This window comes from Hylobates moloch, unplaced genomic scaffold (assembly GCF_009828535.3).
Source record: "Hylobates moloch isolate HMO894 unplaced genomic scaffold, HMol_V3 SCAFFOLD_3, whole genome shotgun sequence".
Taxonomy (NCBI): domain Eukaryota; kingdom Metazoa; phylum Chordata; class Mammalia; order Primates; family Hylobatidae; genus Hylobates; species Hylobates moloch.
This window is the reverse complement of record NW_026652278.1, coordinates 161,971,923-161,984,353: the sequence shown is the minus strand read 5'-3', so window position 1 is coordinate 161,984,353 and position 12,431 is coordinate 161,971,923. Positions and strand designations below refer to the sequence as shown.

At 37.8% G+C, this 12,431-nt stretch overlaps 1 protein-coding gene across 2 annotated transcripts in view; it reads right to left on the bottom strand.

The window, feature by feature from the left end:
• The window catches only part of GALNT7 (polypeptide N-acetylgalactosaminyltransferase 7), a 154,595-nt gene that overhangs the window by 24,728 nt on the left and 117,436 nt on the right, over positions 1-12,431 (bottom strand). The window contains exons 3-6 of one of the 2 annotated variants that reach the window (XM_032148919.3): positions 7,068-7,234; positions 3,813-3,943; positions 3,494-3,573; positions 1,358-1,540 (exon numbers count right to left, since the gene is read on the bottom strand). In XM_032148919.3, coding sequence (XP_032004810.1) covers positions 1,358-1,540; positions 3,494-3,573; positions 3,813-3,943; positions 7,068-7,234 — 561 coding nt within the window. Of the gene's footprint in view, positions 1-1,034; positions 1,218-1,357; positions 1,541-3,493; positions 3,574-3,812; positions 3,944-7,067; positions 7,235-12,431 lie in introns of both variants that reach the window. The other variant, XM_032148918.3, reaches the window with a different exon arrangement.

Here is a 12,431-nt window from a genome sequence, read left to right as displayed (position 1 = left end):
AGCAGGTAAGCAGTAGATTCCTGGACTATTCTGAATAAGACATTTACCAAAAAAAATTTGGTAAATGTCCAATTAAGCTACTATAATTAAGTGCTATAACTTCTTTATGTTTGCCATTCAGTATCTTGATATCATGACATGCCCAAATCCCGCCAGCATTTCCATGACATTGGAAGCACCTTCCCAAAACAGAGTTCTAACATTATCAGCAGTGTAACAGGAAGAGAGACCAAAAGCAGAACCACAGGATCAGAAAAATAAGATTAGACACATTCAGGAGAAGGCTATACTAACATTTGAGCAAACATTTCATTTGGGGTCACTTTTTATAGGAACAGTAAAATGTTCTAATTACAAGATCAAAAGAAGAGAGTAGCATAAGTTGTTCTACTGGAAGAAACACAAGAACGGACAAAAGCTGATTTTGAATAGAGTTTTCTTTTAATCAATCACTTTTCTGAGAATGAAGCAATAAAGGATTCTATGTAACATTTTTTAAAGTCATGTATTGTGATTCATCAGATTTAACTAGTACAAAATTAGTATTTGAGAGTTAACATAACAGCAAAAGGGGAGAAAAACCCCAAAATCTCTTGCTAGTGCCCTTCATTGTTAACATTATACCCACGGCATGAACGTGGAAATAAAAGTCTTGGTTGGATTAAAGTAATTTATGTATTCTAAATTTATAGATGACACTGTCATCAAAAGAATAAAATTTGATGTCTAATCCAGTAGGACAGGATAACTAAGATTTTCTTTTTTTTCACTTGTACTTGGAACAAATGCCATATTACATTATTTTTCTTTCCCCAATGAAAGTGTGTACATCACTCAGTAGTGGACATCACATTTAGGGTAAAAGCAATTACAATGGAGCAGATTGAAAGCTCTGAAACAGTATAAGCAAAGATGCTCTTTCAGAATCTGAGACAGCATCTACAGTTTTAATAACAAATCTTTAGCTTGGCAAGAGGTTAATAGGTTAGCAGCAACTGGAGAAAAGAAAAATATGTAAGTGATTTAGTGATTACCGATACGGTTCAGTTTTTGTCTTTCTCAGTCTCTTCTCTTGAGGGGTCAGAGGCACCCGTTTCCAGAGCATACTCCAATCCCATGCTCCTCGGGCATACCCATCTTCATCACCACCCCCTTGGGGTATAATTTCATATGTGTTGCCATTTATGACATCTATAAGCGGCACAGTGCAAATGGTTCTGTATTGTGTTGATGATGGCAGCAAAGATCAAATGGAAGCGTATGTATGGACCCACACATTTATACGAGTTCATGGGGAAGAAAAAAAAAAGAACTTAGATAAACATTCAACATAAGAAAATAAAGTAATAGTCTTTACCGATAAGGTTCAGTTTTATGTTTTCTTTTGGCCTTTTCCTTGTGGCTTAGAGGAATACGTTTCCATAGTAAACTCCAGTCCCAGGCCCCTCTGGCAAAACCATCTTCATCCCCACCTTGCTGTGGTTCAATGGAATAATCATTCCCATCTATGTAATCTATTAGAGGCACAGTACATGTAGTTCTGAAACATTTACAGAAAATGAAAAAGCATTTAAGAACCCAAGACTAGTTCAGCATGCCTAACTACATTATCTCTTTTTGTTGTTGATTTGTTTGTGCACTGGGGGACTTTAATATCTAATGGGAAGTAGAGTAAATGAATGTCCCATAAAAGCCAAAAAGCCTGTTTACATAAGGGCAGGAGAGGAGGCTTCCCCCTAGGCTTACAGACAAATGTCAGGGACAAAGAACTATATCACTGAGCTTAATAGAGTTTTCTCCTTTTCACTTTGGTCCTAAAGGCAACTTTCTTTTGGTAATTTTATCTTATTTATAAGATTTTCTTGCCTGTTATTTTCCCTATCACCCATGAAAAAGCTCATGTGTACGTGTGCATGCATGTGCCTGTGTGTGGGGTCACAGATAGTACTTGCCACATTCTTAGCGGTTCTCTCAACCCTTTGTTTCTTTCTATTTCTTGGGAACAGTTATGAAAATGTGTTTCTGTACTTTTACTTGATCTTCCTCACTCCTCTAACTGCAGAAAACAGCTTTTATTGCAAAAAAAAAAAAAGAATTGTTGCTAAAAAAAAAAAAAGCAAAAAAAATCCCTCAAAACTTGCTGAAGAACTTAAGAAGTGGTCTGAGAATTTGGAACAAAGAATCTGTTATATTTGGGCTTCACGAAAATGCTAGTACTCTATAAGCAATTAGATGTCAAAGTGACATTACAAAGATTATCTGGTACCCTGCTTGTTGCAATGTTCATCTCGTCAGAAAGGATTTTAAAATCTATTTTCCTAAAATGAAAATAACAGCTTTTTATATCCAGGTTAAGGTGCTTTTTAGAAGTTTAAAAACCAAGGAAAAGGGAAAACCTACAGGGCTTAGAACTTTAATATGGAGGAAGTAGAGTCTAGAAAGGTGCTTCCTTCTCTCCAGAGTGTGAACTTACACTGGAGGGTCACTGTCAGATTCGTGGAATCTGCCACTGGAATCTGGAAAACCACTTCCTTACTGCCCAGAAGCCTGCTGGTATTCACCTAGAGAGTTATCTGACACTTGGTCAGTTAACTTTCCTCACTTCTTATGATTTTCACATTCCTAAATACATGGTGCAGTGTAAAGTTTCCCAGGGAGGCCTTGGTCTGACAGTTTATTAGCTATCTGATTTGGGGAAAATTACTTAATTTCTCTAAGCCTCAGTATCCTCTTCAGTCAAATGGGGCTAATAATCTCTATCTTGCAGGGTTGCTGTGAGGATTAAATCAGACAGCATGTGAAGAATGTTCATGATCGGCCTTCACATTAAATCCTCTCACGATTAAATCCTCCAAAGTTCTGCCTTTGATTCATGCCATTTGCTATTTGCCACATGGACGTGTTTTATTTTCCTAATTATGGACTAGAAGCAAGGAAGGCTTTTGCAGCTAGAAAACTGATGGTGCCTTATGTTGTTTTAGACATTTCTGGAAATTTAATGGTGATTGCCACAATTCCTTGGAATAGTTGTCTATTTCTAAACTTTAAAGTTTCTATAGGAACCCAAAGCCTTGACACAAGTAACACTTGGTCTTTACTACTGAAAGTACTAATTTAAAAGGCGCAAAAATCAATAGATATAATTTCAAAGCATGGTTCCTCAAGTGTTTAGAACTCTTACCCCAGTTTAGAGGGAGCAATTCATATTACTCTTAGAGAAAGTGCCTGGAGATAGAGGAGTCTTAATAACCCAACCACAAAATGATTCTTGAGTGAGGAACCCTAGGTTTCTCCCAAATGCCAGACTGCCTACATTTAAATCAGTCCAGAGTATCAGTCTAGCTCCACCCAAGGAAACAACTAGATGAGGGATAACACTAAAGCACACTCGATGCACTGAATGGAACTGGAATCAAAGGATGAAAATATTATTTGCCCTTCTAGGACAAGGTTTACTTTCAACCAGGAAAGAAAAAAAGCAAGGTAATGTTACCTGTCCTTAGATATGGGAGCTACAAGTGGTGCATACCAGTTAACTGCCACCTCACAGTGGGCATCAAGGTATATCAAAACCTTAAAAAAAAGAGGCAGGTGAAAGAATACTCCTCATATACGTTACATCATATATTACACACAATTTAAAATTAGATGCTAATAAAAATTAGCATTATAGTCAATTCTGACACATAAGTTATCTATTTAAGGCAGCATTCTCATTTCAATTAAAAAAAAACTGAAGAATGATTAAAAATGTATATGATTTAGTTACCAAACCCAACATGTTGACATTGTAGATATCAAATGCTTCCTACCTGTCCAAGTTTAGCCTTCTGAGCACCAATACTTCGTGCTTGAATTAAACCTTCCCTTCTTTCATTTCGAAATACCTTCACTAGGCCATTCCACAGCTTAATATATTCATCCAGTTTTTCTTTTAAGTGCTCTGTTAAGAAAAATCAATCGATATTATAAATTAGACTAATAGAAACCAATTAACTATTATTTTTCTCAGGAAACAAGAATACAGGTGCATTGGGTAGACAGAAATTTTACATGGACCAGATTGAATGTTTTATCTATTAAGAAGGAAGGCAAAGTATATTATTTAAGTTAATTTTGAGTTTAATATGCCTATAGAGAACTGGTTAGTCTGAGAATTATCAAACATCCCTCTGAACAACGATTATTCGAATTGACAGTAAAGGTTTTAAGATATATTAAAACTTTTGTTCCTGTTCACATGTTAATGTCCAATCTGAATGCTTTCAGGAACAATATTTTGTTTGCAGTTGGCAGAAGCAATGGTTAGGGTTTCTGAAGATGCACTGCCTACTAACAATACTATACGATTTCACTGGAATCCACACAGGGTATAGGTTATTTAACATTTGTTTCTGGGACATCTTTCCCCAACCACAATCAGTGTTGAAAGCTGTAACCTTGGTGTGATGAATATGGTTCCCACCAAGTTGGCAAATAATAAAAAAAAATCTCATTTTCTCTTTATCTTAAGCATCACGTGTATAATTATACATTATAAATATAATTCTAATTATACATACATATACGTATATATGTGTTTGTAATTTAGTAGAGGAAGTTTTGTGATATAAAAACCAGACACACTTGGCAAAGTTTCCATCTTTGGCTTCCCATTATAAGAGAACAGCTTTTGTTTGTACCACTATGAGCCCATGAAATTAGCTCACCATGGTGAGAATGAGCTGCAGATCATTTAAAAGATGCTTCTTGAGGACACACAAATTGTTTTAAAATTGTTTAAAAATTTGGCCCATGAATATGCAATCACAGGAAAATTGCTGTATTTAGAGATGAGTTAGTGGCTAAATGGGCAAATCAGACTGTATACTTAATATTTTACTCATTTTAGGGCGTTTATTATTAGTAAGATACACATGGGTATCTGGAATTGAGAAAAAAAATTTCTATTTCGGTACCCAGTTTTAATAAGTATTATAAATAAAATTCTCGTGCTTAATCATGTTTTTCCCCTCAGAAAACCTGAGTAATTTTCCCTTCAAGTTAACTTAAAAAAAAAAAAGCCTTTATCCTCTTCTTTTTAAAGTTCAGTGCAGTCCTAAATTATTTTTTTAAAGCCTTTTTGAATTCCATTAGGAGGATTTTTTGCATATGCAAGTTAAACATATCTTAAGATTTATGGACAGAAATGAATTGATGGCCTATGCTTCAAGTTTAGATTCTTGGTTACCATGGACCAAAGGGGGAAATGGTGCATCCAATGCCTTCTGGCTTCCTTGTATTTCACACTGTGGTACACTGTGTTAAGGGCTCAAAATATTCACTGCCCTTCCTTGGGTGAAAATTATCCTCCCTAACCCACTGACTGCAAGCTAGGATATGTGTGACTTGCCTTGGCCAACGAGATGTGGGTGGAAACGACATCAGTCGCGCGCACAGAAGCGTTAAGAGGCCGCTTGTGTGTGTCTTCTTTCCCACTGCCCCTCTGCAGGCAGTGTCTGAGCTGAGGCTGCTCAGCACGCATGGGTCCTGTGGTGAGGATGGGGCGCAGAGCTAGCGGTGACCCACAGAGACCGTGTAGTTTGAGCAAAAGCTAACCCTTTGTTGTGCGAGGCACTGAGAGTGTGGGTTTGCTTTTACTTTGGCCCAACTCAGCCGCAGTTAGCTGATGCACACGTGTGTGGAGGAATTTGCTCTAGTTAAAACCTCCAAACCTTTATAGAGGATACTGTGATGCCCAGAAACCCAAGTGCTATTATGAGTTAGCTCCTTTTATATGCATTTGTCTTTAAAAGAAAAATTGTTATCTTAAAAGTTTTACTTTCTGAATATATTAGGGAATGTACACACCAAATTATCACTCAAGTCTGATTAACCAAACAGTATATAATTTTACCAAGGATAGGACTGAGATTTTCAGGTTGTTTTGAAATTGAAAAAATTAAAGCTGTACTTTTGTTCAAGGGTAGCCCAAACTTCTCTGCCTACTCTAAACTCAAGGGACCCTGCATGATTGTCTTCATCAGAGATTTGTGAAAGAAGTAAAGATAAAAAAAAAGACAACAGTAAAAAAATACACACTACTCTGAGGTCTGAAATTGTGTTCTTTTCTTTGGCAAAGCAGTTATTTTAGGATGCTAAATACCTTTTGGTGTATCTTCACTTTTTTTAGGATATGATAATCTTTTACTGGTATTAATAATATAGAGGTTCTTAAAATTAGTAAAATTGGGGGATTTTGAAAAGTTATTTTATAGATTTAGATTTTTGTTCATCTCAATTATTATCGTACCAACAATATCATTTGTCTTGAGATAGAAATAGTATTTTAATGCAAACATTACTGTCATAGAAATTTGCAACAAAGACAGACATAAACAAAATGGACATACACAAAATGTGGTGCCTAAAAGCTTTTAGATTTGACATTAACATGAGAACTGAAGAAAAGCTTTAAAGTATCTTAAAGCCTCTACTCTAAATGCATTTGATATGACTAAAAATTTTAAAGCTATACATTTTCTAGGATACTTAAAAATGATCAGTTAATAAAAGGATCAGCTGCACAGAGATGAAGGGAAAAACAGGCCGTATTTCTATTTATTCGTGCTAACATATGTGTACAGTTTCAAGATTCTGATCATGTCCTTGCAAAACCAGCAACGGTTTATCCAGACTGCAAGAATTCTCAATTAAATTTTGGAGGAAGCTTTTTTATAAAGCCATTTTGAACGATATTTTCATGCTACCTATGTTTATCTTCGCTTCTAACATTATAATCAGTGGTATACTTTTACTGAATTTTTGTGTACAACCAAATTTTTGTGTACTACTTATAGATCTCTGAGCATGTAAAATGGACATAATGATACCCACTCCAAGGATTACTGTTAGTATTAAACAAAATAACTCACATACAATGCTTGGCATAGTGTCAACTTGTTGATAACAGATGCCATCAATAGATGCTATTAATTTTTTAAAGCTAATTATTTTGAAATCACATTTTTGCAATTAGTCATGCTTAACTTATTTTATAGACAAAATGTGAGTTTTACAGCCATTACCTTTATTACTGAAATCGTCAATTAACACAATTTCTGCTAAATATTTCCTTGGAGTCCTTTTAATTACACTGTGGACTGTTCTCATGAGGGTTGACCATCCTTCATTATGGAAGACAATGACAACGCTCGAAGTGAGCAAGTTTTCATCATAGTGCCAATACTTGCATCTGTAAAGAGAAAATTCCATCATATTTATTTGCAGGTAACCTATAATGCTTGGCTCCAAGCTGACTATATTTTCTGATTGGATTACGTATTATCGACTTAACTACGGTAAGTGAATGAAATATAGCCTTCAATACTTAACAGAAACACAAGATAAAAGAGAGAAGCTGTTACGAGATAAAGTTACTCCTAGATAAAGCTACTGCATAACCAATACTTATTCTGTAATAAAAAGAATTAATTTGTGAATTTATGCTGAGGATGCTTAAGACAGTATTTACAGCTATCAAGTGGTTGGTTTTTTTTTTTTTTCATGACCTGGATTTTAGTTTATTTTCCTTTTTGAAATGAGCTTTGGCACAAGAGATGTATTTCACTTGCTATAAATAAACCATTAGATTACTGCGTTTGAAAGCTAAACACATTATATTACTATGTTTTACTAAAATATTCAGAAAAATATTAAACAGGTTGACCTGAGGCATATAGCAAGCATTCAGAAATTTACTGTGGAATGAACAAAGTGCTAATATTGTTTAGAGCTTTTAGACTAGCTAAAGAGCTTAGTTGTTCTACACAACTATTTGAAACAACTGTAGCAGGAGTACAGTTTCCAGAAGCCTCTTCCTAAATAGAAGAAACCCCAAACAGGGACTGGTAAAGACTCATTTTGATTCTGAAAGAGTACTCTGCAGTGTAACCCAAAGTTGGGAGGGACCAAACACTCTTTCAGAATAAGTTCAAAAACACAGTAGTAGGGAAAAGCAGATCTTGTAGGAAGATGTAATGTTTCTGGAGAGAAACTGAAGCAGGCAGAGCAAGGTGTGCCTAATTTTAGATGGGTAGGGATAATAATCCCCCGAAGCAAACTATAACCCAGATGGGGACTCAGGCAACTTTTTTTTTTCATCTGACTGTAACTACTGGGCTTAAAACAGCAGAACTGGGTGAGAAAGACAGCAATTTTGATTTACAACAGACACCAGAATTGGTGAAAATATGTAAAACATGAAAGGAAATTTGGGACTTGCTTCTAATGCAGAAGATAGCAACTTGGGGAAAAGGGCAAGATAGAAACTTTGGGCCATCAGAGAAATGCAAATCAAAACCATAATGAGATACCATCTCACACCAGTTAGAATGGTGATCATTAGAAAGTCAGGAAACAACAGGTGCTGGAGAGGATGTGGAGCAATAGGAACACTTTTACACTGTTGGTGGGATGGTGTGGAAGTCGGTGTGGCAATTCCTCAGGGTTCTAGAACTAGAAATACCATTTGACCCAGCCATCCCATTACTGGGTATATACCCAAAGGACTATAAATCATGCTGCTATAAAGACACATGCACATGTATGTTTATTGCGACACTATTCACAATAGCAAAGAGTTGGAACCAACCCAAATGTCCAACAACGATAGACTGGATTAAGAAAATGTGGCACGTATACCCCATGGAATACTATGCAGCCATAAAAAACGATGAGTTCATGTCCTCTGTAGGGACATGGATGAAACTGAAAATCATCATTCTCAGCAAACTATCGCAAGGACAAAAAACCAAACACCGCATGTTCTCAAAAGAAATGGACACAGGAAGGGAATCACACTCTGGGGACTTTGTGGGGTGGGGGAGGGAGGATACATTAGGAGATATACCTAATCTAAATGACGAGTGTCATACACCAAATGGCACATGGATACATATGTAAAAACTTGACATTGTCACATGTACCCTAAAATTAAATATAAAAAAAAAAAAAAAAAAAAAAAAAAAAAAAATGGTCTCGATGGACACAAACAAGAATGGGAGACAGGATGAAATTAGAAACATAAAGGGGCTGAAGGAGGGAGGAAAAGGGTGGGGTGAAGGTGACAGAAGGTGGTAAGGGACCCCTTTGCTGTCCTAGGGACCTCCATTTGGGGAACATCTGCAGGCCTTGCGTTCTTACAGAGGAACAGGGGACAAAAGAGCTGGAATAGAGCATAATTTTGTGTTGTGTGTTGTATAAGTTTTCCATCTCCTTTCACCAATGTATAGTTTAGAAATAATAATTCGAAAAATGTAAACCAGGTTGTGTGCCAGAATAACTCTATTGGTATGTATTTTTCTTACTTATATTCTTTGTCTTAAGAATTACAAAGTAATGCATAGTTTGTTGTACAAAATTCAAACAACATAGAAGTTTATGACATAAAGGTGAAAGTTCCCTCCCTGCTTCTCTTCAGCAGGTTTTGTCACATTCAATCCTCTTGCTCCCTCCAGATTTCCCACCTCTCCCTAAAAGAGCTTCTACTTCCCTTTTCTGAGGAGAGATGTCGCCTAGTGGATGTCAAATCTCATCTCCTAGAGGAAATCATTGTTAACAGTTGGCTGTATATATTTTTTAAGATTTTGTCTACTCATGTAGACATGTCTGGTATGTATATAGAACACATGTTCAGATGAGTATGTATAGACTTTTCTCCCATGTCAGCATGTATAAGACTTACATAATTCTTTTAATAAGAATGAAAACATTATAATAATGTTTCAATACATTATTGAATATTCCATAGTATGGCTGTTCCATAGTCTACTGAATTACTTCCTTATTGATGGGCATTTCTGTTGATTTCATAATAATGTTTCAATAATCATCCTTTTGTATATACCTCTATGCCCTTGCATAGAAATCTTTCCTACAAAATTTTCAAGACTGTAAGTTTGTTAAGCACAGGAGCCTCAGCTATTTTGCTCACTACCATATTCCCAGCATATAACACATAACAGCGGCTCCATAGTTCTTCCCTGAATTGCTTTGGGGATAATATTTTTGAAACGCCTCTTATATTTTGTTCTCAGTAATGTCTACTGTCCACCCCACAATCTTTCTACTTTGAGATACCCTCTAGAACTGAGGGAGAAGGGAAGGAAAAATCAGTTGGGGCAAACTTAGACTGCAGAAATGGTCTGCCTGAAAAGTCACAGCAACAGGTAAAAGTAAAACAACCTGGGGAAAAAAAAATTCAGGCTACACCTGCACACAGATAAGCAGACATGGTCCAGTACAGAAGCCCTTTGTTCTTTCCATAATTAGTGAGCTCTCAGGAAAAAGATCCCTCCCCTTTCCAGGCATATACAGGGTGGGCTCCATGGAAACTGGCACAGGGAGGACGGGGGCTTACCTAAAACAAACCCACAGTTAAACAAGAGAAGCAGCGCTTTGTGCTTGCCTAGAGGCATACCCACAGCTGCATAAGGTAAGGGGAGTTGCACAGACAGCTTTACTGATAAGAGAAGTTGCTCAAACTGCTACAGAAATGAGAAGAGTTTCTTATAAAAGCTTTTGGATTTAGCTGTAACTCGGCAATCCACTCGGACTCCCCTCTCTGCTGTGGAGCATTTCTTGTTTCGCTTATAAAACTTTTGCTCCACCCCCACCCTTGTGTCCATGCTCAATTTTCTTGCACGCAGGACAAAGAAGCCAGGTACTAGTTTAGAGGACAAGAAACTGCTACATTAAGGTGCACATATTCAGGTGCAGGAAGAAGGGATCATCAGAACGGTGAGTAAGAGCAGATCTTTAACCTTTTACTTTCATTTCTGAGGCTTCTTGTCTATTCCAATCCAGTTTTCTTTCACGAAGGGCCCAGACATTGCATGGGATTGGAAGGAGGTCCTAGGGCAACTGAAGGTTTCTGGCTGGGGCTACCCCTCAGTATTATCTCCAGTCCCCGACAGCCATCAGGGCATTGGTACAAGGACCTCCAGCCTTTTCCTACTGCATTTTCCTTCTTTCTTTTCATGGCTATCATGCCTCTTATCCCTTCTTTCTATGCAATGTTACAGGTGTTTTTGCAGCCTAGGGACATAGTCTTGCTAGGCAGAGTCAGTTGGTGAGTTACATCCCTGACTACTAAGACACCAACTGACAAACACAACAACACTTTGAGTTACATTCCTGATTACTAAGACAAAGAGTTGTTGTGTTTGTGATTTCCTGGAGACAGGGGGAATTCATGATCAGTCTAAATTTTCACCTAGTAAGGGCTTTTTATCCTCAATGATAGACATTGATGGCACTATATAAGGGGATATTTCACCCCAAGTGAATATCCTCTTCCCTCTCCATTTGGATTGTTTCCTTCTCCTTTTGGGTTATTTCTTCCCTCCATGTAAAAGCTCAGCACTGCTCAATGAATTTAAACAGTTCCTTTATGAGACAAGTTAATTTTATTCTGCTGGGGACAGCCTATTAAACCCCAAACCTCCCTAACTTCTGCCTGGAGAGATGGAGTCAGAGTTTTTACCTAACATCTCAGATCCTACAGCGCCACCTAGTGGGATGGGATTTTTTTCTCCATGGGGAGTCTTGTTGGCTGTTTATTGAAAACCTCTAGTTCCTCAATTGCCCTCCCTCCTATGTCCCTCTATTAGGGACCAGGCTCCATGACCCATCTGTAAATATCAAAGCTCCATCTTTAACAGTCAAGAGGACAGCCATTCAATTCATATGTTCTTTTTTGAGGCACCTGTTCTACATCCAACTACATTGGCATTTAAACAAAAAGGGGATTTTATGTTTGGAAGTCAATTGGTCCCATTCTCTGGGATTTCAATGTTTCACTAGGGCCATAGCAAGGGAAGCCAGAGATAATATTAAAAGACTTCCTCCATTGCATTACAGTGTCTTGCCCAAATACAATCTCTCCTGGACCCTTAGGGTACCCTGGGAACCTTAAGGGCAAAGTAGGTCTAGGAAACCAGCAAGGGTGAAGGGCCAGGGCCACAAGCAGATGAGCATGACTAGTTATGCCGACTAGCTTCTCCAGGACCATAAGTGAAGGTCATACTTGCAACCATGAGGCGGCACCTATGAAGGATGGTCACTGGGACCCAGAGGACGGCAGGAAGGGGGTGAAGGGGGATGCCCCTCCAGCCTTTCCCTCCATCTTGGGCCACTCTGAAGAGAAGGAGACTGAGGGACGCCTCTTCTCTTGTCTCTTTTCTACATGGGTAACACCCCATCTTCAAGTCTGCACTACCCTTGAGCGCAGCCTGGATCTCCTTTAGCCCTCAGACCCTAAAGTTCACTCGGGGCAAGCCCCAACTTCACTCCTGTATAGAGGCCTTCCAAGATTTAACCCAAGTATTTAAACTCTCCTGGATGTTCCAGGGATGGAGAAGCCAGTGGGGGAAAATACCAGTGCCCTTGGA